This window comes from Salvia hispanica, chromosome 2 (genome assembly GCF_023119035.1).
Source record: "Salvia hispanica cultivar TCC Black 2014 chromosome 2, UniMelb_Shisp_WGS_1.0, whole genome shotgun sequence".
Classification (NCBI taxonomy): Eukaryota; Viridiplantae; Streptophyta; class Magnoliopsida; order Lamiales; family Lamiaceae; genus Salvia; species Salvia hispanica.
The window spans coordinates 32,426,664-32,452,298 of record NC_062966.1 but is presented as its reverse complement, the minus strand read 5'-3'; the positions used below and the strand labels follow the sequence as shown (position 1 = coordinate 32,452,298).

The 25,635-nt window shown below is 34.5% G+C and overlaps 4 protein-coding genes across 8 annotated transcripts; 3 read left to right on the top strand and 1 right to left on the bottom strand.

Annotated features, from left to right (window-relative positions):
• Positions 1-1,876: 1,876 nt before the first annotated feature.
• LOC125204904 (probable serine/threonine-protein kinase DDB_G0282963) lies at positions 1,877-6,801 on the top strand. 2 transcript variants are annotated; one of them, XM_048103677.1, is made up of 14 exons: positions 1,877-2,161; positions 2,237-2,770; positions 3,031-3,442; positions 3,525-4,185; positions 4,577-4,617; positions 5,043-5,111; positions 5,202-5,302; positions 5,398-5,476; positions 5,572-5,670; positions 5,752-5,823; positions 5,917-5,966; positions 6,054-6,135; positions 6,220-6,314; positions 6,410-6,801. In XM_048103677.1, the coding sequence occupies exons 2-14, from the start codon at positions 2,316-2,318 to the stop codon at positions 6,522-6,524; spliced, it is 2,331 nt and encodes a 776-aa protein (XP_047959634.1). In that variant the 5' UTR covers positions 1,877-2,161; positions 2,237-2,315; the 3' UTR covers positions 6,525-6,801. The 2 variants fall into 2 exon arrangements, with proteins under 2 accessions (XP_047959634.1, XP_047959633.1); XM_048103676.1 differs by having other exon boundaries at positions 1,877-2,770.
• A 57-nt stretch (positions 6,802-6,858) lies between these two features.
• LOC125204905 (huntingtin-interacting protein K) lies at positions 6,859-8,935 on the bottom strand. The gene is made up of 4 exons (XM_048103678.1): positions 8,737-8,935; positions 8,577-8,632; positions 7,163-7,229; positions 6,859-7,070 (listed from the first exon to the last, which is right to left on the bottom strand). Exons 1-4 carry the CDS (start codon positions 8,863-8,865, stop codon positions 6,990-6,992), a joined length of 333 nt encoding a protein of 110 aa, XP_047959635.1. The 5' UTR covers positions 8,866-8,935; the 3' UTR covers positions 6,859-6,989.
• A 4,283-nt stretch (positions 8,936-13,218) lies between these two features.
• On the top strand, positions 13,219-16,067 carry LOC125208437 (transcription factor bHLH148-like). 4 transcript variants are annotated; one of them, XM_048108050.1, is made up of 4 exons: positions 13,219-13,377; positions 13,686-14,311; positions 14,751-14,820; positions 16,049-16,067. In XM_048108050.1, exons 2-3 carry the CDS (start codon positions 13,739-13,741, stop codon positions 14,811-14,813), a joined length of 636 nt encoding a protein of 211 aa, XP_047964007.1. In that variant the 5' UTR covers positions 13,219-13,377; positions 13,686-13,738; the 3' UTR covers positions 14,814-14,820; positions 16,049-16,067. The 4 variants fall into 4 exon arrangements, with proteins under 4 accessions (XP_047964007.1, XP_047964006.1, XP_047964005.1 ...); XM_048108049.1 differs by lacking the exon at positions 16,049-16,067 and adding an exon at positions 14,970-15,150; XM_048108048.1 differs by lacking the exon at positions 16,049-16,067 and adding an exon at positions 14,913-15,150.
• Positions 16,068-19,157: 3,090 nt separating this feature from the next.
• On the top strand, positions 19,158-21,824 carry LOC125203740 (probable prefoldin subunit 3). The gene is made up of 6 exons (XM_048102167.1): positions 19,158-19,354; positions 19,786-19,843; positions 20,616-20,687; positions 20,897-21,016; positions 21,093-21,194; positions 21,475-21,824. The coding sequence occupies exons 1-6, from the start codon at positions 19,227-19,229 to the stop codon at positions 21,553-21,555; spliced, it is 561 nt and encodes a 186-aa protein (XP_047958124.1). The 5' UTR covers positions 19,158-19,226; the 3' UTR covers positions 21,556-21,824.
• Positions 21,825-25,635: the final 3,811 nt, after the last annotated feature.

The window sequence follows — 25,635 nt, the reverse complement described above, 5'->3', positions numbered from 1 at the left end:
GTTAAAAAAGGGCATATATGTTCGAAAAACTAGGCGCCAAAATCTGGTCCATCATATCATGATTTTAAAGACGATTGATCATACTCAACTTCTACGCACACAACTGTTAGATGCAAAAGTCGCGAACCTTGTTATTCATCTTACGATAAAGTTGTATTAGGAGTATCATATAGATTTTCATAAGTCAATAGTACTATATAGTACTATATACATCATATAACAAGTTGATTTTTGTCATTCAGTAATATTATTCATCGTACAACAAACGTATTTTCATCATATTAGTAATACTGATGTCATTGTATATAAAGAAATTTTGTGGGTATCTCATTTATCAAATTATTGCTCAATCACATAACAATAAAACTCCATACATAAAAATATTATTAGATTAAAAAAAATTGATTTTCAATTCGATTCGGTATAGATAAAAATCGAACCAAAACCGAATACTTATTGGTTCAAGTTCTAAATCAAATTGTTACAATGGATTTTGTCTCCTCATGAGTTAATCTTCATTTATTCTATTGTGGTCCACTATGCGTACTTGGAATTCATTAAAGCATAAGATATATGCCTGAAATCAATTAAATAAAATTGTCTTTTATTAAGGAATTCTTTGAAATATTAGCAAAAAAATCAAGGCCTTTATTGTCCTATATGTGGTTAATTTTATTCACCCAAAAGATTGTGGAAAATAATACTCCATGGGTGCGAATTATTTTATGTAGAGTAAATATTTTTATAGTACTACTAATATTTAGTTAAGTTCTTAGGATATTTTTTAATATTTTTATTCACCCAAACTATTTTTATGTAGAATTTCTGAATTGAAATTTGCAGTTAACTAGGGTATACCAAACTTTAAGCACACCACTTATAAATGTTACTACTCAACAAAAACACTCTATGAATATACTTTAATGACTAATATGGTGCATATTCTAATGAGAGCTTTATAATTAATTATATTTTAAAAGGAAAAATATTACAAAATTAATTCAGTATTGATTTGAAACTATGCACGATAAATAAATCCATCGTTTCACTAAATTGGCCCATCCATGTTTGTGAAGACAGAACATTTTTGCATTATGTGGTCTGGAAAATCACATAAATTAAATTTAAAAAGACAATACATTAACATACAAGAAGTGCTAAAAATAGTGTGATCTAGTTGGCATTTACGCATGAAATGATCATGGAATCACTGTGCTATTTCCAGTCTAGAACTAATAATTAAAAAAACATAAGAGAAAGATATAGTAATATATTTATTAATCCACCAGTATCTGGTGGTGCTATTTTTATGTCGCAACTATGAGAGAAATGGACAAAATAAATTGCAATTTATCAGGCCATTAAAATTAGGTGGGCTGAAGTCACCCAGAAAAATAGAAAAATAAAAGAAAACGACAAAAAAAGTAAATTCCAAAATTATTGATTTTATTATTATGGTTTTTTCTTTCACCTTAGATATTTATTGATATTGATAACAAAAGATCATCCTTTTTTCAACTAAATAGGGGGATACATTTGGGGAAGACAATATCAAACAAAAGTTCATACTCGAAAAATAAAAAATAAAAATGAAAAACTAGTTGTATAATAATAATGCAAAGCATTAAAATAATGAAATTGATTGGGGCTGGTTGTTAATTGTTTATACCTATTTTTAAAAGAAAAAGGCTGAACAAGAAAATGATGCCTCACGCGCGCGACGCAGTGATGGTCCATCACTCATTCGATCCATGATTGGCTAGTTTGGAGTAAGTGGATTACACGCGCCGCGTTCGCGAATGGGGCTCGGAAATGAAGGTCAAATCTGTTCAATATTATACCAAAACCAAGAACCGCCCCTAAAGCTTAGAGCTCACAGAAAGTAATTCAGTTTAGATAGAGAGAGAAAGAGAGAGAATCGGAGAGGGAGCTACGAGGTGATTGAGAACAAATCTGATTAAAGTTGAGTCCCAGAGGCAAAGGTGTAGCTTGTAGAAGTCGCGAAAAAGATTGAATTTTTGATTGCACATTATTCACATAAACACGAATTAGTGTTGGGAACTTTTTTATTCTGAACAAGGGCAGACATTGGCAATCTTAGTCATAGATCCATTGCGTGGGTATAAACGGCGAGAGGGGGAGAGATATTCAGATAGAAAAGGTATTGAGGGAAATCTGATTTCGCTTCTTCGTTTTCAGTTGAAGTTTTCGCATCTCCGTGATTGGATTTTTGCAGGTTTGGTTGGAATTTTGGAGAAGGGTTAGTGATATTTTGCGATTTTCGAGATTTGATTTTTTGAAGTGTCTCGAGAAATATGGAGAGCGGAACCGAGCAACCAGCGTCGTCTTCGGCGCCGCCGGCGGAGGAGCTGCTGAAGAAGATTCATGAATTAGAATTAGGTCACGCGCACTTGAAGCACGAGATGTCGAAGCTGATCACGACTTCCACGGCTGAAATCATGGCGGCTGATCGCCGGCAGAAGCAGAGGTCTCACTCCATTTCGCCGCAGCGGGTGCCGCGGTGGAGGACCGCCGCGGGAGATGGGAATGCGGTGGCGGCGTGGAAGAAGGGCTCCGCCACTTTCCGGCATGCGTCTCCGCTGCAGAGGGAGAGCCATAGCACTGATTCGTGGACGGCTGGCGGCGGCCGTGGCGGCGGAGGCCATGGACCGGCGGCGGTGAATCTCACGGATAAGCAGTATCTGAATATATTGCAGTCGATGGGGCAGTCGGTTCATATATTTGATCTCAATTTCCAGATAATTTACTGGTTAGTTAGTTGAATTTTGCTCAACTGTACTTTCCAAATTTAGACATTTACCGAATTCTTGGTGTTTTAGGCAATTTATGGTTGTAGTTAATGGCTTTGGTTAAATGTGATGCTAAATTTATTCTTGTTTGTAACACATTTGGAAGCAAATGCTTAAGGATTTATCAAGTTTAAATACATGAATTATGATGAGATTAGGTTTTTATGCTAAATGCTGAGTATGTTTATTGAGAAGATAAGAGTGTGTTTGTCTGATGTAGGAATAAAAGTGCCGAGAAACTATATGGATACTCGACTACAGAGGCTCTAGGGCAGGATGCGATCGAGCTACTGACAGATCCTCGAGACAGTGCGGTGGCTAGTAACATTGTGCGTCGTGTGGCAGCTGGTGAAAGCTGGACAGGGCAGATTCCGGTTAAAAACAAGAGGGGAGATAGGTTCTTAGCGGTGGCAACGAACACCCCTTTCTATGATGATGATGAGACTTTAGTTGGTGTTATATGTGTATCGAGTGATTCTAGACCATTTATAGAAGCACAGGCGGTAAATTCGGAACTCGGTGATTCGGGAACGGGCTCAAGATCTAGCAGGGCTAGAACCATTTCAGGAAAATTTGGACTTGATCATCAGCAGCCTCTACAAGTAGCGATAGCTTCAAAAATATCAAACTTGGTGCGTATCCTATTCTGTCGAAGTTATGATAGTACTATCTATATGTATAGCATATGCTGACTTCATTCAAAATCACATGTAGGCTACTAAGGTAAGCAACAAGGTTAAATCGAAAATGAGGCCTTCAGAGAACTCAGATCGTGAAGGTGGGAGTAATGATAGTCATCATTCGGAGCATGGTTTCCCAGAAGCAATGTCCGAACATCGAGAGGATGCAGCTTCAAGTGGAGCTAGTACGCCTAGAGGTGATATACATCCTTCTCCATTTGGTGTGTTCTCTGGTGGTCATGAGGAAAATTCTCCAGGCAAGCCATCTAGAGATTCTGGTGACGAGGGCGAAGGGAAACCAGGAATCTCTAAGATTCTTAGCTCAAAGGCAGAGGCTTGGATTGCTAAGAAAGGTTTAACATGGCCATGGAAAGGAAATGAACAGGACGGGGCAGAACCAAAATCTGGCCGATTTGGCTGCTCATGGGAGAACAACCAAGAACATGAGTTGGGGCCGCAAAAGAGTGCTGCTGACTCATTAAAACCAGAAAACCACACCGCCAAGACCAACCATACAGCTAATAATGAGGCTCCCGGGTCTTGGTCATCTTTTGTTAATGTTAACAGCACAAGCAGCGCTAGTAGCTGTGGAAGTACGAGTAGTAGTGCTCTTAATAAAATCGATATGGAGACTGACTGCTTGGATTATGAAATCTTATGGGAGGACTTGACTATTGGAGAACAAATTGGACAAGGTTGGTGTTTTCAAATATATGGATAGTCATTTTTGGAGCATTAGCTTCTTGATAACACACAATCTGGATATCAAGGTGAATTACCTAGGATAAAGTTTGGGGTATACATTATTCTCAGTGACCACCTACTTAGAAACCTTTAAGGCAGAGATAGCATCTGAGCTGTATTGCTGCATTTGCTTTTTTATGTTGCGTTTTATGATCAATTAGGACCTGTATTACAATGAATCAGTCTGTAAGGTTTCAGAGTGGAGATTTTTCTACTTATGATTTTTCGGTGGTTTGTTTCTCACCTTACTACTTTTTTTCTTTCTTTCTGGAATTGCTTTACCACTTGATCATGCTGGAGATTCATTACCTCTTACGTCTAACTTGTGGTATATATATGCAGGTTCTTGTGGAACTGTATATCATGCTCTGTGGTATGGATCAGTATGTTCTTTAACTCCATTATACTCTCTCTCGCCTTTCTCCCAGCCCCACCACACCAAACAGATAACAACAAATATTGCAATTAAATCAGTTACTTAAAAATCACACGATATGGCCGGGTTCTTTTTTATCTTATTCCCCATTTCATTCTAGTAGAGTTGATCACATAATGTAGCCCAAATAACCATGATATGTTGGTTGCTTTGACTAGGCTAATACATTTTCCTTGTTTATCCAAAGTGTTGGTGATCAACTGTGCAGTCATTATGTAAATTTTCAAATCAAAAGTTTGAGAAAGAAACTAAGCTATGCTCCTAGGCCTTCCCAAATATTATCTTCTTGCTGTAATTTAATTTTATATTTAATACACAAGGAGAAAATGTCCTAGTCTTCTCTGTAATAGAATGAATTTCAATCTTCTGCAGGATGTTGCTGTCAAAGTATTCTCCAAGCAGGAATATTCGGATGATATGATCTTGGCCTTCCGACAGGAGGTCCGTGTGCTTTCTTAAACTACTTTTGATAGAACCGTTTAAGCTTTATTATAGATTATGAAAGATTGTCTCATTGTATTTGTTTTCAAGGTGTCGCTTATGAAAAGACTCCGACATCCAAATATTCTCCTCTTCATGGGCGCAGTTACTTCATCTCAATGCCTTTGCATTGTTACGGAGTTTCTCCCACGGTATGTTTATAATGCGTAGATTTATCCATCTTAATCCCTCACACACGGGTTTGCACCTTAAGGCAATCTAGTATGAACCCATTTATTTAATGCAGTGGAAGTCTGTTCCGGTTGCTACAAAGGAATTCGCCTAAATTGGAGAGGAGGCGGCGTATTCAGATGGCTTTGGACATAGTAAGTCTCTAACTGCATTAAACTTTGGTGCATCTTTGGAATGAAGTAAAGAAGTCTTTCTTAGTCATTATTGTTTTGAACTTGTACGAATACAGGCACGCGGCATGAATTACCTTCATCATTGCAATCCTCCCATTATTCATCGTGATTTGAAGTCTTCAAACCTTCTTGTCGATAAGAACTGGACAGTCAAGGTCAGCTTGCAGTCACTTTTACGCATCAATTCCAGTCACTTGCTTTGTATTCATTCATATAATTTCATGCATCATACACAGGTCGGTGATTTCGGTCTCTCGCGTCTTAAACATGAAACGTATTTGACAACAAGGACGGGAGGGAAAGGCACGGTACATAACTGACACCTGAGAGTTGTTTTTTTTTTTTTGTTTCAAAATGCTATAACTGTGTGAATAATCATTCTAGCATTTATGCAAATGCAGCCTCAATGGATGGCTCCCGAAGTTCTTCGTAACGAACCTTCAGATGAGAAGTACGGCCAACTGAATATCAAATAAATCTTGTTTCAAGTAAATATTTCAATTCTAAATCCATTTTTTTCTTGTTTTGGATAATCAAGGTCCGATGTGTATAGCTTCGGTGTGATACTATGGGAACTTGTCACACACAAGATTCCCTGGGACAACCTCAATTCTATGCAGGTAACATTAGTCTGGACAAAATTGTACACTTGAAAAACAGTGAGCCAGAGAGAGTTGTGTGTGATTTGTTTAGCAACTTGGCAGGTAATTGGAGCTGTGGGCTTCATGAACCAACGCCTCGAGATTCCAAGCGACGTTGAGCCACAGTGGACTTCCCTTATCGAGAGCTGCTGGCATAGGTTCGTATTCGCTCAGTCTTCGCATGCTTTATGGGAGATGAAACCATGTTTAGTCACCGAGTTCATCACAGCATTAATTTATCTGTTTATTGTAGCGAACCCCAAAGCCGTCCTTCGTTCCAAGAATTAATGGAGAAGCTAAAAGATATGCAAAGGCAATGTGCAATTCAGATGCAAGCTGGTCGAGCTGCTGCTGCCAAAGAAAGGTAGATAGATGCAGATGGCTGTGCATTCTTGTGCTGTGTTTGTAGCATTACTCCCACTTGCACATACTGTAGCATCACCGGAGATTCGGCCGTCAGATTCTGCCAGCAACATTGTTTGACGAGACAGATAGTGCAACACATCCTGAATGTGCCTCCGGAGGAGGACATGATTCACATTTGTGCTTGATTGAATGATTCGTGATTCTCATTTTTGGGTCCATCTCTGACTAAAACAATTCAAGATACACCATATATAAAGTTCCAAACTTGTTTGTTACAAATTTTACAAGCACATAGCTACACTAAATCTTTCCGGCGCAACAAACACTAGTAAAAAATGCTGACAAATTCATCCTTGTATTATGATATAAAAACGTGCTGAACAATCATAGGCGTGTGTCTTAAACATGGAAAATATTGTCAAAGATTTCTCATCACAGCAAATGCAAATCGAGCATAATTTTCTTAATTAGTAGAGCAGGGATCTGATGGCAGCAACAGCATCACCTTTATGCTCACGCAAGGTTCTTTCTGCAACCTTTTTGTCGAGCTGTTATTTCAGAATCAGAGGAAATGGAGTTAGAAATTTACACTACACAGTGAATTTTCACTAAAGATTTTACAAGAGTTTGAGGAAACTACCTCCAGTTCATTGGCAATGATGTCGACATCACCAGCATTAATTTTAACGGCTGCCAATTCTTTCTCCCTGCAACAGAACCAAACATGGATTTCATAGTAAGTCATAGCTAGCTTCAAGCAAATTTTCTGAATTCTCAAAAGGTACAAACCAAAATAGAATGAACAAAGGACTCCATACATAACTTTGATGCCAATATCATGACATTATACTTCTTTTTAGCAATTTTACACCTACACCTTCAACATTTCGATTGATAAGCGCCATAAGACCAATATCTACAGCTAGAGCTTATACAGTAGTTACGATCCAAGCCATGAGCTAATAGCATAAAAACAAGTACTCCATTATAATTGAGCTCATCATATATGAAACTAAGATTCTAATATTCATTAGAATCTCAAGCCAATCAACTATCAACAGGCCATAACTTGCCCGAGAAGAAAAAATTCTCCACCACCACATGATATCTATAGTTTTGCTAAAGTCTTCCAGCCATATTAGTCATGATAACAAATATGCCAGACCATTCAAATGGAGATGATTTATCTTACCAGCGTGATAAAAAAACACTAATTTGATGGGGAAAAATTGTGAAATCTCAAGGATAAAAAACTTGCAAGAATCCATGATTGTATTTAATGCCAGCAAGAATCTTCATCATTCCTCTAAATATGTTTCCACTACATCAAAGCACTGGCTACTACGAAATCGATTCAAAACCCTAAAGCAGTTAGCTTGGTGACCAAGGAGCAAGCGAAGATCAACGAAGCAACAAGAAGGGAGAAGATGAGTGCCATGCACATGCACAAGAAGCTAAGAAAGAGAGGAATAAAATCAGTCGTGAAGCCATGGCATCTCAACCTATTCCTCCTACATGGAAAGACATTCTGACTGGTGGTGCATGATCATTGGCCAAGAGCTCCAGCTCATCCAGCACGTGAGAAGAATGGATCAATATTCTCGGTTATGCTATGCTGTCACTTAGCTTAGATAGGTTTAATCATCAATTTTAAGATTTTTAATACGATGTGGAGTATCAAATTGTAATACACAGAAAACAGATTGAAGTTATCAATACACTTGTCTTTTTGCTAAAATTAGCAATGCTTTCTCCAGTGGTTTTATCTTTACATATGCAGTAGTTTGTTCCTTTAAGCTGAGCCTCACTACACATTAGTATAAGCATATCTAGACCTATGAAATCTTCCAAAAGACCAAAACTCATGTGTTCTAGCTCAAATATTTATTACAGCAATCAAGCATTGAGTGAAGCTCACTGAATTCTAAAAAATGTTAGTACACATTGCAAAATTAACATTTCTTTTATAAAATTCAACATATAATAAAACTTCGTGTTTAAAATAGGGCTAAACTAAATTGAGCAAAAGGGGGAAAAAGAGAAAAATAACACACCTCAACCTAGCAGCTTGTATATCAGCTTCTTTTGATGCGTAGATTGAAGCCATGGCCTAAACATTATTTAAAAATAGCAAACAAGAAAGAAATCAGAAGATCATCACCAACCATTTGATTCTAAGAATAGCACTAAGAGTTCAAACTTCGAATTACAGACTTCTTGAACTCTGGTTGAGTCGAGCTGTCGATCCTCGACTCGGTCGGTGAGTTTATCGAACGCTTTGCTCTGCTGCTGCATGTCTTTGGAATCCACAAAATTCTCGACTCCATCGTCTCCTGCTTCCATCGCTGCCGATTAGGATTTCTCTCCTTTTCCGAGCTTGAATTTTAAAGAATTGATTTTGCAAGCCCTAGGATTTACCTTTTGGGCTATAAAATAGGGCTTCGTTTTGGGCTCTAAATTCAGTAATATTCTAGTTTATGCTTTTGCTATAGCAAGTAGTATTATGCGATATTATATTCGAATTTTGTTTAGGTTTTAAATATTAAAAAAATAAATAAAGCACGTTGTGATTGGACACCGAATGACGGACGTTAAAAAAGCGACAGCATGTTCGTCAGTGCGCAAGCGTGTGAATTACCGACGCGCTTTTATATGCAGCGTTGTGCTCTAAGCACAACACTATCATTGCATAACTTGAATTTAACTTAGTTACGCGAGTCAAACTTCAAATAATTTAGCTATGATTCTTTAAAATGTATTGCACGAGTGAGACTTGTCAAGATTGAGTTGAACTTGGTGGAAATTGAACTTGACACTACTCATCCATTCTAGAGTGATCACATATAGACTAGGTGATTGAGTTAAATAATGGTATATTTTGAAATTAAGATAATGAGTTGGAACTTGAATTTGACACTACTCAGTCTCCTCAATACACTCATGAATTGAATTTCTCAAGTGGAAGTCCATTCTAAGTAATCACATAAAGTTAGAGTTAAGAGTGGAAAATCTACTAATTATGATGATGAGTCCAACTTGAATTTGACATTACTCGGACCCGCCAATATTATATATATACCTATTTTGTTTCCCATGAGTCATGTGTATGTGAATATGTGATGACATAAAGATTACAAGAATCAGTTACAAGTTCAAAATCTTGTAATTAAGGTTTTTGAGTTGGGCTTTGTACACGTACAAGGCTTAGTTTAGTGAGGTGGAAGCCCACGCTCTTCAAAACAAGTTACTAGTATATCATACTTATCGTGCTGATTTTCTTTTGAAAGTATCAAATTTTTGCTGTATTGTGATTTTCAATACAATATGATACTTTATGAAAGATTTCGGTGTGATAATAATGTGAATTTTTATAAATTGCAGCATACAAAGATATACTGAACTTTCAGTATATACCATTATTTGCATTATACCGTATATATTGACATCAGTATATACCTAAAAACTGAATATATTTATATATTTAATAATATACTAATGAATAAAGGAGTATAATTCATCATAATTTTTAATTAATACTAGTATGCTTACTCTGTATTTCTGAAATGAGATAAGATTTGTTGTCGATATGTAGCTCAAATATAACAACATAAACTGTGCCTAAAAGTTCACGATAGATTCTCTCTCTTGCTATAATGAGACTTTAAGCACAACTATTTTAGCATGGACAAATAAATTTGTCATTGCAGTCCAAATGCATGCACCTTTTGTTGTTTGGCTTTGGCTGCAAAAGTAGGATTACTACCTATTAAAGCGATTTTGACCCCTAATCTATAATAAATAGACAAATGTCTCTCTCTTCATACATAGTTATAATAATTATATTTATCCCAAAACTACATCAAAAAACTATGCAACGACAATGTAAAATTATTGTATTCTCAATCACATTAACTGCACTACAAATGGATATATATTTTTTTTCTCTAATCAGATTTAAATTTAGATGTTGCATTCATTTTCTAAGGTGATACATGCATCACAAATCTTTGCGATCAAGAATTTAAAAGGATACTGTATTTTCACAATTATTAAAAGTTCTTATTTGATTCCTTGCCTATTTTATATATATAATTGGCATACTCACGAGATGGTTGATTGGTCGCTCACATTGACGCATGAATTTTTCTAATAAAATAATGGAGTGATACAAAATTGATCAACTGTAAATTACCATATTATTCTCAATCTAAGTAGGTTATATGTCTAATAAATGAAACTATTTAATTGGAATAATGAGGTGATTTCGATTCAGACTCAAAGCCCACTAAAAAGAGTCACTTCAATTTGTCCCATGGTAGGGCGGCAACAACGTTTATAATCATGACATAATGTTGCTACTACAATTTTTTGCACTTGTAAATATTATTTTATTCATACCATTACCAACACATGACAGCCATTATTTTCTGTCAGAGCTTGGATTAGGTTTATGATTAGAGCACTATCTATGATTATGATCTTTAACACATTTTTTTATTACTTAATCCTTTGTTAGAATTGACTTAAAGATGGTTATCATATCAATTTGCCGAATAATGCAGCCCAACAATATTTTGTTACATATATATACTAATTGGAATTTGATATAAGTTTTTTCTTACATAGAATTTTAAATATATTTTCTACATATTGATTTAATTATGCCTATATACATTCTCTTTGATTAAAATAAATTTAGAAATTTTTACACTAGAGACACGACCACATTTATATTTATCAATACTATTCCATATAAGAATGTTTTTCTACTGAAATTGTTGCAATTGTTACCTAAATTCAGGCAAGTGAACTGTGTGTTTACCCAATTTTCTGGTGAACGTGAGTTGCATTTATTTTCCAATTTATAAATAAAGCAGACAAAGGTGGAAACCACCACAAGGTTCTCTTAACCTATTCTATTTCGATTGATATGTCTTTATAATTTTTTTTGCATAAAAAATATCAAAAGTTGGATTAATCATTGCACGGAACATTGTGAATATGGTGGGGAGGGAACCAATCGATTTTTTTTTGGAAACCAGACATCTCATGTGTCCAAATTATTGCAAATCATTTCATCGTATATTTTGTTCTTGTTCGTACTAAAAGAAAGTATTCCCTTTTAGTAGTATTATTTAATGTATATTAAGATTTTTTTTAGAAAGAATTGCATTTCATTTCCCTTAGTCAGGAGTATAAATTTGAAAAAGAATATGATTTTTAGAAACTTGGTAATATCAAGTAAAGAATATGCTAATAGCCAAACACAAACTATAACAATTTTTAGTCAATTCAATTTTTTCCTCACAAACTCAGAAATTAGTTGAAATATTATGCGAACTTTAAGTTTTTTAGTCGGAGTATTTTTGTTTTGGTTTGAAGTTGATGTATATTTTGATTAGCCCCAAAAAAACTCATGTTTTAGTGTAACAGCCAATATCTACGGTTCAACCAAATATGATTACATTAATTAAGAAATTACTTACTTACTAGGAGTATATTTTAAAGACACAATTCCCAAGAGCTAACTTCCAACCATATAACACGGCTTTGTCTCTCTCATTTTGAAAGTTCTGAGTTAATGTCGTCTTGGAAAGGCAAGATCAAATTATTTGAAATTAAAAATGATTTTGAATATAAATAAATAAAATGACCGAACCGGTGGTGGGTTTGGCTACGAATCAGTAAGCTTTTTAATCCACCACAACCCTCTCTCGTGAGCCACTGCACTCAAAATATTTAAATTAATTTTTTTTTTGGTGGGGAATGGTTTTATATTTCGCAGAATTTCTTATTCAAGTTTGGTGATTCTTTTCGCTAATCTATTTAGTTTAAAACCTTTTAATTGCGTTCTTATTTTGAGAGGTTTCAAATTTAAATTTTCTATTATTTGATATTTAAAATTATTTATAAACTTACAAATTTGTTGGCATTTAAATATAGTAAGATTCAAAAATTTGTTCGCACAGTCTGTTTATTTCATTATTAATTTAATTTAAATATGTTTTAGAATGTATATTGAATTATGCATATATGTATATAATTGTTCCCCTGATTCAACTATTGAACTGATACTAGTTGAACAATGAATTGATAGTTTTGTCGGTTCGCTTATCAATTCGATTTTTAAAACGTTACGCGATACGCATATATCTATAGTCAGTGTCAGTGATGATAATAATAAGTCTTATTGTATAAAACATGGAGTACTATTTAGCTTATCTCAGGTGATTTAGTTTGTTCTTGAAAAAGTTTATCTTGTATGGTTACAAAATTGAGTACTTGTCACAATTATGTAGCTCAATTACCAAAAATTGTACTCTTTCATTAGTGGTAAAGCATTTCTTTGGATACGAAAATTAAGAATACGAATTTAATAAGTTAAGTTAAAGTGAGAATAAAACTATTTTATTCCACAATTACTCAAGATTGTTTGCATATACACTTCATAAATAATTTTCGATAACTATTTATTAGAGTTTATCTTTGATAATATGTGGAGTTAGTCAACAAACGCATCCATTAAGTAGGAGTATTAGATGGCACTAAAGAATAATTAACATGAAAACTTAATGGAGAATTGATGGTTACATTTTCAACTTCCTTTATCACATGACGCATTTCTTTTCTTCTTTTTTTTAAAAAAAAATTTAATTTAAAGGGAAAAAAATAAAAATAAAAAAGCATGGGCATGAAGTGAGCCTCCATTTGGTTACCTATAAATCCTCCACCTCTCACAGTCCTCCATTTCTTCTCCACTGATAAAGTAATCTCCAATCCCTAAATCTCTGTTCAACAGGATTGAATTTGCATTGGATTTCCCCTCGATTTGATCAGACCCTAGCAGGAGCAAAGGTATATCCAGATTTCTTCTTCCGGTTCCATCGATTTTGCTATTGCTTTGAAAATTTAGCAGTTTAATTCATTCATAGAACTCTCGCGAGCATCAATTATGATTACGATTATGAATACAACTGTGATTAAAATTATTATCCGTTTCTATGTTGCTTCTGATTTTCTCTCTCTCATCAATTTGATTGTGAGATTATAATTTTTTAATCAATTTGAGAGCTCTGATATCCTTTCACTTTTTCCGATACCTATTTGAATCTGTCTCTGGTATTGAATCTGTCTCATCTTTAACCGTTCAATTGATTCTGCAGCTGCAAAATTCAATCAAATTCGTTGGATACATTAAAAAGCAGCAGCTAATAAGATGTCATCATCGCTCCTATCAGCGAATCCAGCGCTAAATTCCGGTAGATCGTCGACGAGGAGACGGAACAAGAAGAAAATCCAAAGCCACGCTATAGCGGAAAATCTCAGCAGCAACGATCAGCACCAAAACTCACCAATCGAATGGAAATCGGAGACGCAGCAGCAAATCTACTCGTCGAAGCTTCTCCAAGCGCTGCGCCAAGTCCGGAACGGCGACGGCTCGCCGGCGCCGAAGCGCGTGCACGAAGCCGCCGACAGAGCCCTAGCCACGACGGCGAAGGGGCGAACGCGATGGAGCAGAGCGATCCTGACCAACCGGCTGAAGCTGAAGTTCATGAAAAAGAATAACATCGTGAAGCGGCAGAGAAAGGTGATGACGTCGATCTCCACCGGCAACAGCCGGTCGCAGAGGAAATCGAAGGTGAAGATTTTGCGGCTCAAATCCAAGTCTCTACCGGCTTTCCAGCGCAAGGTCCGCGTTCTCAGCCGGTTGGTCCCCGGTTGCCGGAAACAGCCGATGCCCGTCGTTTTGGAAGAAGCCACTGATTATATCGCCGCCCTTGAAATGCAGGTATACTTAATTTGCGTTTAATTCGACATTATATTGTTTTAACTCTGTATATTTGATAATATGAACGCATCATAAAATAGACTTGAACCCAAAATCTTTGATTCGGCATTAGCCATTCTATAAATAGCACTATTCTAATTAGACTATGGGTCCGATACACGAAATTGTAATCAGAATTCTATGGAATTGATTCAAGTGTGTGTAGTGTGTGAAGTTACCAATTTTATAACTATTTGGAATTCCAATTATCTACTTTACATATTGAATTCAAATCGTGGAATTAGAAGGAATTGGAATTGGAATTGGAATTCAATACCAAATCCAATTTTTTGTGGTATCAAATATTGGATTAGAAATTGAAAGCTTCATTCCCAATTGCATGACACCGGAGCCTATGTATTGTTGAAAATGGAGTAATTTAGTTGTCATGTGATTGCAGGTGAGAGCGATGAGTGCCTTAGCCGAGCTGCTCTCTGTTTCAGGCTCATCAAGTTCCCACTAAGCTTGGGGTATGTGACAAATTTATATTTATATCAAAGTAACAATATTGTTTGAATGTATATATATTGATGTGTATTGCATTTTGTTGAAACGATTTAAGGCTGGTTGAGTGTGATTAAGAAGTGAATTTTGTGTGTATTTGGTTACACATTGCAAGGAATGGACATGTGAGGAAAAAAGGGACACATACATAAAATTAGGAGGTAGCAATCAAGTTGGGTTGGTCCCTATTGAAGAATGGAATATCTGAGTATGTCGTTTCTGGCTTGGGGGTTGGATGGTGAAATTCATTTGTCAGTGTAACATGCACAGCAATGAAAATGACTTATCTTTTTGAATGTTATGGGTGTGAAATGTGAATGGAATGGACCTTTTTAGATGCCCTAATATTATTATACTTTTCATCTTTTTGTCTTTGTTAAAGTTCCATCAATTCTATTGGCTATTAGTCTATTACATGTAAAAAATGTAGTACTAGTACTTATATGAATGTTGTCTTTTGTCTTAATTAGTGGGATAGTTTAAAAGAATATTGAAAATGTGTAAAGCCACTAACCGCATTAGGCTTGAGGTAATGGTATTCGTGTCACAACATACAATGCCACGTCGTGCGGTCGGAGAAAGTGATGTTTTACAATATCATTTCTAGAGAAGTAGATGTTGCTATAGATTTATTTAGTTTCATAAAAAGACAAAGGAAACTTCAAATAATAGGGAATATAAGCTTGAATACTAATCACAAGTTTACAAAATGTCATGACAGATAAAGTGGATTTGGCAATGGGGAGTTTGTCCAAGAACTATTACAACATAGTTAACACTTAATGAAGCTTCAATACAAAACAAAAAAGTAAATGTGGTCACTAAGATTGGTTTAGCAAGTTGAGAAGGTAGAGGGATTTCATAAACAATGTATAATTTCCATCTCCAAATTTTGTTAGGTTAAGCGTTAATGTTAAAAACCTACAACTCAGCTTGTTGATCACAAAAGTTAATTAAAGATGATGAGTAATCCCGTTTGGAGCATCTTCACTAATTAGCTCAATCATCATGTCTAATTCGAGTGTGATTTGTACATAATTGGAATCCACAAACAGTGGTTAAGCTCATTCAAAAAAGTACTGAACCACATGAGCTGAACTTACCATAATTGGGCCCCAAATTAATAAAAATAATTGATATCTATTTAACTTTTTGACAAATACTATAGATTAATAAATAAATATATGTATGCAGAAGCTTGGAAGCAACGAATCAGATAGGAAATGTGGGTTCCATGGAGCATCTAATCAATTGTGGGTGGGAAGCATGTGCCATTAAATTAGAAATCCAGAAACTTAGAGAAGAGGTTTAGAAACCAAGTTAAATTAAAGTTAGAAAATAATTTATTATATAGGGAGAAATTGTACTATTGCATAAAGAGGGATTATTACTATTTTATGTCGATAAAGTTTCATCGAATCTCACATATGTGATACGTGTAATTTTAAAAGCAAACTTGAATATATATACTCTAGCAGTCATGTCTCGTATGTTGTATTGTTGTCATTCATAATCAAAATAGCTTCATTTTATACTAGCAATTTGAGGTTCAAATTTGAATAATTTTTTAATTGGTTAATAGTAGCATAATTTTGGTAGGTATAGCTCAAGATTATTATTTTATTATGTTCAAGCTAACTAACTGGTACTTAGCTTGAAAGGATTTGTTATCATGATTGAGTGCTTAGTTTGGCCAGCCATTGGCCATAGCAATATGATAGCATCATTGTGTTTTTGATGGAAATATATGATTAGATTAACCTCAACTGTATATATATATCAATTATCAAACTTATAAACCTTTAAAGAATATACTCCATCCGTCTGCAAATATAAGTCTCATTTCTTTCCATCACTAGTTCTAAGAAATATTAAGAAAAATAGGTAGAAGAAGTTTCACACTTGTGTATAGTATTAGTTTAAAATGATATGTGAGTGGAATGTGAGATCTCTTTACCATTTATAGTAATAATTATGAACCAAAATTATTATTCACGGACGTAACTATAAAGTAATGAGCATATAAGGGAATCAGCTACACAATGAAAAAATGGCTTGAAAAAATACACAGGGTATATTATGTTTAGTCTCTTTTACTAGTTTCATCTTTTTCTCATGATGAGCAATCACATAGATGGAAATTTTACTTCGATTAACTAGTATACTTGAACAATTCTAATTTTTGTTGAACTTCGAATTTTTTGAATTTAGCATATAAATTTAGTGTAAAATAAGAAAAGAGATTAGAGTCATAAAATAATGGTAGTTGAATTGATGAGTGTGACGATCGAAATTATAATGTGAGATTCGTTAGTAGTGCAAATAAAACGTTGCCAATGCCATATTTTTATAATTCTTTAAAATTTTGGTATATATAATTGCCACTTATTAAGATGGAGGATCATATGATAGGACATGGACGAAATCCTGTCTGAAATAAATGCAGCATTGAGGGCTAGCTCTGGAGTGAGTGTCCCACCCCCATAAATAAAAATAAAATAAAAACTCAACAAAATGAAACTTTTAATCATGCATTAAACTCGAGTGATTGGTTGGTTGAAAGGGTTTGCTGACTGTTATACAAGTAGATCATAAGCTTTGGAAAACGTACCAATGCAAAAATAATGGAGTAATAGTACTACTAATCATCATCATCATTTTATTTATATTTTATAAATTAAAGTACATTTGTTAGTTATATGCACGGTAGAATATTTTAGATTTGGAATGGATCAGTTGGTGTATCAAAAACCATAAAAACCTATTTTGTGATACGAAAATATAAACATAATACAACACTCGAGCTCCTCAATTTAACAGATTTTTTTGGACTGTTTTTTATGAATATATAGAATAGGTAAAATCCCGTGCGTACTAGTTACCCGAATACCTAGTTATTAGTAGTATTTTTTTAACTAATAAGTAGTACTCATTTAACATAAAATTTATATATTAATAATGCATTTATAAGAGTTGTCGTCTTCTTGATTACCTAGTTGTTGAGTCTTCTTTCAAAATTCAAACTAAATAATGTACTACCCTTATTTTCCAACTTTGAATTATGAGAGCGCTAAATCGTATAGATGTACTAAGGTGGTGTTCGGTTTGTAAGATAAAACAATACCAAGATAGGAGTATAATCAAGGATTGAATTATGAGATTATTTTAGTCATAGGGGGTTAGTTATGACTAATTATCTCATGATTATCCATCTATGATTGAGTTGTGAGGTTAACTCTCATGAACCAAACACACAACAAATTTAATCTCAGATACAATCTTGCAAACCGAACACTCCAGTATTGATAAGAATGAATAACAAATGATTATTAAGTTATCTATGAATGAAAGTTTAGTTTATTTTAAACAAGCAATTCAAAATGAAGATTTTTTTCCTGATTTTTTGCAATTAGAATAACTTAATTTTAAATTGATTATTGTTAATAATACACCGTAGTTTACAAATTCTAAAATTTAATTTACTACCTATTCCACGATTCTTTTGTACTTTTCGAACGTGATTTATAGTGATTTTTTTAAATAAAAACTAAAAACAAAACACCTGTACCAATCATGGCTGAGCAAGGAACCCCCTGGGAACAAAGATGGGCCAATTTAGCTGAGCAACCTGAAGCCCATTTTAAGCCCAAATTTAATTAATCTTAAAATTATTTGGTTCGAATATTAAGATATCCCAGGGCCCATTTTAAATGACAGCTATATCTCTCACCTCTCCCCTATTATTTTTTCCCTCATCAACTAAGTTTTAATTTATTAATAACAAATATTTAAAGACAGTGTTAAAGTGACCTTGAACCAGAGACTATCAGTCTCATGACGGTCTAGTTTCATCACCACATTTTTTTGCATTTCATTTCAAACAGCTTATGAAAAAGGCACATGAAGTTCAATCACCGAAAATACACATTAATTTTTTTAAAAATTTGGTATTCTATTATATGAACAATAATGAATTCAGCCAAATTTATACCATTCACATCAATCATGCAGTATGCAAGTTTGCCAGGTAAGATATAAATCAAGCAATTCATGTTACGTGTGCGACAATTATTTCGACACTGACGATTTACAAGATAGTACTCAGTATTAAAGAAAATAAAAATAAAAATAAAAATAGAGTGAGATGTATTTAACATAAAATCATTTATGTCCATTGAAAAAATTAAATTAGTGAGTTAGTAGTATATTAATTTAGTGTACAAAATGTGATAGTATAGTATTTGGCATGAAATTAAAATAATTTATCGGGCCTCGGTTTATTTATCATTTGCAGCCCATTCCTCGCTACAAAACACGCCCTAGTCTGTGATATCGCAGCGCGGCTTTTTCAGTGCATCTATTGACAGCGGAGATGTCAACGTCGGCGGCCTTGACGGATAGAAGAGGGATTCCGGCGGCGGCGTTCGTCGAGGATGTGCAGATTTATCTTTCTCAATTGAATCTAGATGTCAACTCCGCCCTCGCATTTTTGCAAGAGAGGTTTTTACTAAAACCTACACTTTGATTTATGCTGTCCATATTTACGCCATATCGACGCTTCCTAAGCTTGGAAACATTACTAGTACTTCTTTTGTTCTTGCAATTTGTTATGTATTGTGATAATTTGCACTATTTATTACTGTGTAAGGAGCTCTATTGTTTCTAATTTCTGATAATGATTCTGATTGTTGGTTTTTCCGGAATTGGGTGGAAATTGTGAACCGCTGTATAAAGCTGCTAAAGTATAAGTTGGTTGAACTGGAAGATTTTGTAGGTTGTTTTTATTAGCAATTTTTGGGTATTGGCTCTGAAATTTGATTCAATTTGGAAGTCCTGTAGTTATTGCCAAATTCATGCAACGGGAACACTTTATTTGCCTATATCCTGCGAGCTTTCGATTGTGTGTGAATAAACATTATTTATCTTGGCAGACTTCAACAATACAGAGTGGTGGAGATGAAACTTCTTGCTCAGCAGAGGGATCTTCAGGTATACCAATTTTGTTGTTCACTTCTTAGTTTTCCTTGATGCGGGTAATTGAGGTTGTTATAATTTGGGTAAGAATATACGAAGAAGAGATAGGAACTTCAGGCTAAGACCTTAGAGAAGAGTCGAGGGGAAAATGTGTATGGTTTATTATTCAACAAGAACTGGAATTACAGTGTGATCTCTCTTCTAAACAAGCTGAAGAAATACACTTTATACACCTCCCTTCATAACTGCCTCAAACGGCTGAAACAAGAAAACAAGAAACAAACTAACTCTTCAACAACTCTCTCAACGGCTAGTTCACAAGATTTGAACTTGCCTCTTCTTTTCTTCTTCTTGGGCTGACTTCTCACTTGGGCTGGGCTACTTGTGCATATATCTCACAGAGGTTGCATCATGTTCATAGTCTCTGAAGCACTAGGATGGTTTGTAGTTTTGATGGATGGACATTAGTATATTACACCCTTCCTTTTAATCAGGAGTGTGCTCTTTCTTTTCAATCCAGTGGTCTGCTTATAATATTTGTAATCTTGATAGTTGGCTCCTGTTATGAGATCATGCTCTTTAGGAGTATGTGATACTTCAGTCCAGTTGAATGAGTGAGAAATCTGTCAGCTAGCTGTTAGCTAAGCTTGCTTCTTGAAGAATGCTTTATTTGCATTTATCCTGAACCTCCTGATTCAATCTGTCAGGATCAATAATGATTCGTTGATTTTCCACTCATAACATCCTTCTACCAAGTTACCATCGTTTCCATATGATGAATCAACAGGCAAAAATCCCGGACATTGAGAAGTGCTTAGACGTTGTTGCCACTTTGCAATCAAAGAAGGGCACTGGTGAGGTTTGTTCTCGAACTTTCAACTGTTTGTACCTTTTGATTTTTGTCTTGTAAGATGATGGTTCTACTACAACTTCATAGTAAATTCTCGCTACAAGATTTGTGCGATATATGGGCCCTAATAAACTTCCGGCCTAAAATTTGTATACTTCCTCAATTTATGGTCTAAGTATTTGAGCTGTTTGTCCTAATTGGTTTTATTGTGGATGCAGGACCTTATTGCTGACTTCGAAGTATCTGAAGGCATCTACTCCCGGGCTCGCATTGAGGAGGCCGAATCTGTCTGCCTATGGCTGGGAGCGAATGTGATGCTGGATTATTCTTGTGAAGAGGTATGACCTGTTTGAAGATTTATCTTCAAGTCAGACTTTGTTTCAGTTATTTCTCTCAAAGCTTGATATCTTGCAGGCAACTGTCCTCCTTCAAAAAAATTTGGAAAATGCAAAAGCAAGTTTAGAAGTTCTTGTAGCTGATCTTCAATTCTTAAGGGATCAAGTGACAATTACTCAGGTAATCTTTTGTCATATGTTCCAAATGCCCTTTTTTGGGCAAAATCTATAAACCGGGAGCTACTTTGAACAACGCAACTAATAATGAAGTAGGTTGTCTATGACTCACTGCAACATACTTGCTGCATTTGCAACACTCAGATCATAAATACACATTATGCATATCAATTTTTAATTGGTTGCATTTGTATACACACGTTCTCTGTTACATATCATTTGCTGGTTCCTTCCGCATATTTTAGTATGCCTGTGGTATTTATCTATGCCAGTGGATTGATCAGGTCACAATTGCTCGTGTGTACAACTGGGACGTACATCAACGTAGACTGCAGCAAGCCGCTGCTACACCCTCAGAGTCCTAAAACGTGGTGGTGGTTCTCCAGTTTCTCCTCCAGATTATAGCACAAGTGACCTTGTTTCTTGCCCGGTCGAACCTTTATACAAAGACAAGTTGTAGCCCTACTGAGTCTATGATTTTTTAACCAGGCCCTGTTTTGTGCCTTATTAACTTCATAGCTCAGCATATGTTTGAACATCTTGAATTGTGTTGTTGTAATGTGAAGGCTTATGCATTTCCTCAACTTTGTGTATGAATCATTACATGTCTCAATTTGCCAACCTAGTTGTTTCACTATGATGTTCTACTTTAATTCCAGAGCTCTCTCTACAAAGGCCATTGATGAATTTAGGGTTCTTGTTCTTGGCTAATGTTGATGGGGTCCACCTAAGGCATTGCAAGGACCATAGTTGTGATTTTGTAGAAGCATCTATGATTTGGAAAATGTTGGCGTCTTTATTGTTAGCTAGTAATTGTACTTTCTCATAAAGTAGGCTTTTGGAGTCTACTTGTTATATCTTTGGAAGTTTATGCAATTTGCTTTATGCAGGAATTCTTTCACATGAATCTGGTGAACTATATTAATCTAGAGCTGGTTAATGTGATGCTACATCAATTTGGAATTGTCATCATGCTTTGAATTTGTGGTCCATTTTTCTATGAATTCATGTTATTCCTCCTAAGTTCTATTATTTAATTTAAGTTTTTAGTGATTTTTAAAAAATGTTTTTGGGCGAGTTGGATTATGCTATTGCAAATGATGTGTCAGTGTTTTTATTCCATTTATTTTCAATTCTTGTGACGTATTCATATCTATGATTTGTAGCATGTTTTATTGAGTAGGGCTAAGATTCCCCTATTGCAATAAAAAAGCTATTGAGCTTGCACTATGTTACGTGGTGTAATTTGGATTGTTAACGTGTCAACATGATATCGATTTAATTTAATAAGGGCTAATCTAAATCCACCCTACAATTATCGCGTTTTTCTTGGGTTCGACCCGATACGTATCCAAATTCATTAAAGCTTGACCCAAACTTGTTGACTTTGTATGTATTTGTATCGAAAATTTTCACCCTTTTCGTTAAAGAAGCGATATATTAGAGTTAGCACAAAATGATTATCTCATACTCCTACTTGATATTGCACGATAAAATCTTCTATTAAACCATGAAAACATGGTATAACACAATTAAACTTTATCACGCTTTAAATTAAAATATGATTAATTTTTATTGGGTTGTCCAAATCTAACCCGACCAACCAGAATCATAGGGTTCTTATTGAGTCCATCTCGTAAGGATCCAAACACATTAACTTCGAGTGTGTTCATGTCGTGTCAAAAATGGTCCGCCCATTGTTTAAATAAGCAATAGATTCCATATTAATTTGATTCAAATCAATCTAGAAAATAAATGTGGATTATGGCCAATCTAAAATTGATTACAGCATGATCTGTCAATTAATTCAGATTTATTATTCGAAATGTAAGCTGTCATTCATATATAGCCTTGAAACAAAAAAGTGATAATTAGGATATAGAGAAGTTGAAAAATGGAACACTAAAAGTACGAATAAGAATAAAGAAAAATGAAAAAGGGGAGTGGAGAAGCAAAGTTATGATTAAATACGTGAATATCTATATTTATATATGTATGCAATATGTGTATAGAAATTATTGAGATATGAGGGATGCGTACACGCAAAACGAGGCTGATTTGTCACACTCTTCACTCCTCTGTTTTTGTCCTTGACACTTTCAACTTTCTGGTTCATTTTTTATGCATAAAGGGAAATATATTTGAAGATTTGAATGTTTATATATGCATGCATGTAACTTTGGAGATGAAGCAAATATAATGAAAGTGCAACTGTCTGAATTAATACATTAAAAAAGGGAAGCAAAAAGCTGTTGACTTTGACTTTCATAGTAGGTAATTAGAGTGATGAGTAATAATATTTTCATAGAAAAAATAGAAAAGGAGATTTTAAAATTATTTTTTAGGAATAAAGGCCGCAATCATCGGATTTGTGTTCAAACTTGAGAAGGCCCAAGAGTCAACCTTTTTGGTTCACAATTTTCTGTTTTTCTTTGTTGTTATGTGTGTGTTCAACAAATAAAGTTTCTTTATTTTTCACCTTTTAATTTTATTCTCACTCCCAAGAAAACAATTTGACGACTATTTAATCTGTTGGAATTTTTTGAATTCTACACCTTGGTAATTTTTAGTTAGTTCCACAAAGTTTCATCGTGATCAATGCTTTAGTGAAACTACCACGTCCAACTATATGTATTTAATTAATTGAATACTTCATGAGGGAATACTTAAGAGAAGGTAAATGGATTTAGATATCACAATCTATGAAATTGTTATCTATTATCTTTCTTCATTTTACTTCTTGAGAATATGCTTACTATGAAAAAAAATTAGGAAATGGAGTACAAATTAAAGCATGCCAACTACAATGCTAACATGGCTTCAATTAAATATGCAATAATCAAATTCCTTGAATTGGCTTTTACGTCGCAAAGTGCGATTATTATATATTCAAACTAGTTATATAACTAGTAAGTGCACAACATTAATTCCTTCTCGATATGAGAGGAACTAACATTTAACTTATCCTATTCAAGTCTATAGAAAAATATTGAACTACACTATTCAAATTTGTTGCCAATTTTTATGTGACAAAAGTCAAACAATTGTGCCGGCAGGCTTCGGCATGCCAATTTTATTTATCGAGGCATATAGTATAATTTTACCTTTTTCGTACCCGCACAATCACACACATAGTTATTTACCAAAAGATAATTACTATAGTATACGGCATGTTTGGCCTAACATATGAAATTAAATTGAGCAATTTGTGTGTGTGTGTGTGTGTGAGAGAGAGAGAGGCTTGAAGTGGAGTGAACTAGATAATATTGCAATATATTTAAATAGATATATGGCTGAATTAATTTTTTACTTAATTGATTAAATTATACAGTAGAGAGCCAGAAAATCCTGTTTAGCATCATCTTAAACCCTTAAATATGTGATGGGGTGGAATAAGTAGCGGTTGTGCAGAATCTGAGACATACTTTAATAACATCAATTATTGCACTGAATCCATTATTTTAGTAACTGTCATGTAATAGATGATCAAAACAGTTTGTCCACATAACCACAATCCTTAACCTTTACTAATCAACAATAGGGTTTTCTTTCTATATATACATGTATATCTCCATTGTTATTAGACATTTCTACATATGATCATGACCTCTTTCTCTTTCACTTTTCACAAATATGTATAATTCCTTCACTTTATATATATGTGTATGGGAAATTGAGAGTTATGGATGGCATTAAATCTAAACAGTAGGCGGCAGTTATAGGCAGCATTATTAATATATATGGAGTAGTATTATTAATTAGGGGATGGCTATAGAAAGCAACTTTTGAACTAAGTTTGGCATCATGATTCTTTCGCATAATTTAAGGTCACACAGAAAATAACCCCAATCAGAATCTTTTGCCCTTGTTTATATTGACTGTGACTGATTTTGAAATGTGGTGGAGGGGGCCCCTAATTGCCTCTTCTTTAAGTGCTACATAAATATATCAAATCATTATACTTAGTTTATATGTTATTGTTGAGTTCCATTAGATATATAGATATTTCAATTTCATCAGGTAGTTAGTAAAACCAATTTCAACATCATCAAACGAGAATTGGTAGTTGATGATGGAGATCGAGTGAGTGCTAATTTGTAATTTGGTTGCTAATTCTTTGTTTTAATTAGTACTACTTTTTGGAGGAAAATATCTTGGTGGGGTTCAAGCGTCAACAATTTTTTCTAATTTTCTTTCCTTAATTGATTTTATTTTTTAAAAATCAACTAAATTAGCATATTGATTGCATCATGAAATTGTAACCACGTTATTATAGTTTAATTATTCTCTTATCTATATCCTCTATGTTTTGTATATTAATTTAAGATGAAGCAAAGTGGCGTTCCATGTGATATTGTCTATCAATTAGTGGGGCCATTATCATTTTATATATCAGCTTGCATACTTCAAATCATGCAGCAAATGTGCTTACAAGTTAATTACAA

What these genes read in the sequence shown, in the direction of transcription:
- LOC125204904 (XM_048103677.1), top strand. Translation starts at nt 2,316, where the DNA reads ATGGAGAGCGGAACCGAGCAACCAGCGTCGTCTTCGGCGCCGCCGGCG. An exon ending in ATGCTCTGTGGTATGGATCA is followed by an intron (nt 4,618 to 5,042) that starts GTATGTTCTTTA and finishes AATCTTCTGCAG; the next exon opens with GATGTTGCTGTCAAAGTATT. An exon ending in GTTACGGAGTTTCTCCCACG is followed by an intron (nt 5,303 to 5,397) that starts GTATGTTTATAA and finishes TATTTAATGCAG; the next exon opens with TGGAAGTCTGTTCCGGTTGC.
- LOC125204905 (XM_048103678.1), bottom strand. Translation starts at nt 8,865, where the DNA reads ATGGAAGCAGGAGACGATGGAGTCGAGAATTTTGTGGATTCCAAAGAC. An exon ending in ACTCAACCAGAGTTCAAGAA is followed by an intron (nt 8,633 to 8,736) that starts GTCTGTAATTCG and finishes AATAATGTTTAG; the next exon opens with GCCATGGCTTCAATCTACGC. An exon ending in ATACAAGCTGCTAGGTTGAG is followed by an intron (nt 7,230 to 8,576) that starts GTGTGTTATTTT and finishes GTTCTGTTGCAG; the next exon opens with GGAGAAAGAATTGGCAGCCG.
- LOC125208437 (XM_048108050.1), top strand. Translation starts at nt 13,739, where the DNA reads ATGTCATCATCGCTCCTATCAGCGAATCCAGCGCTAAATTCCGGTAGA. An exon ending in TCGCCGCCCTTGAAATGCAG is followed by an intron (nt 14,312 to 14,750) that starts GTATACTTAATT and finishes ATGTGATTGCAG; the next exon opens with GTGAGAGCGATGAGTGCCTT.
- LOC125203740 (XM_048102167.1), top strand. Translation starts at nt 19,227, where the DNA reads ATGTCAACGTCGGCGGCCTTGACGGATAGAAGAGGGATTCCGGCGGCG. An exon ending in CTCGCATTTTTGCAAGAGAG is followed by an intron (nt 19,355 to 19,785) that starts GTTTTTACTAAA and finishes TTATCTTGGCAG; the next exon opens with ACTTCAACAATACAGAGTGG. An exon ending in CAAAGAAGGGCACTGGTGAG is followed by an intron (nt 20,688 to 20,896) that starts GTTTGTTCTCGA and finishes TTGTGGATGCAG; the next exon opens with GACCTTATTGCTGACTTCGA.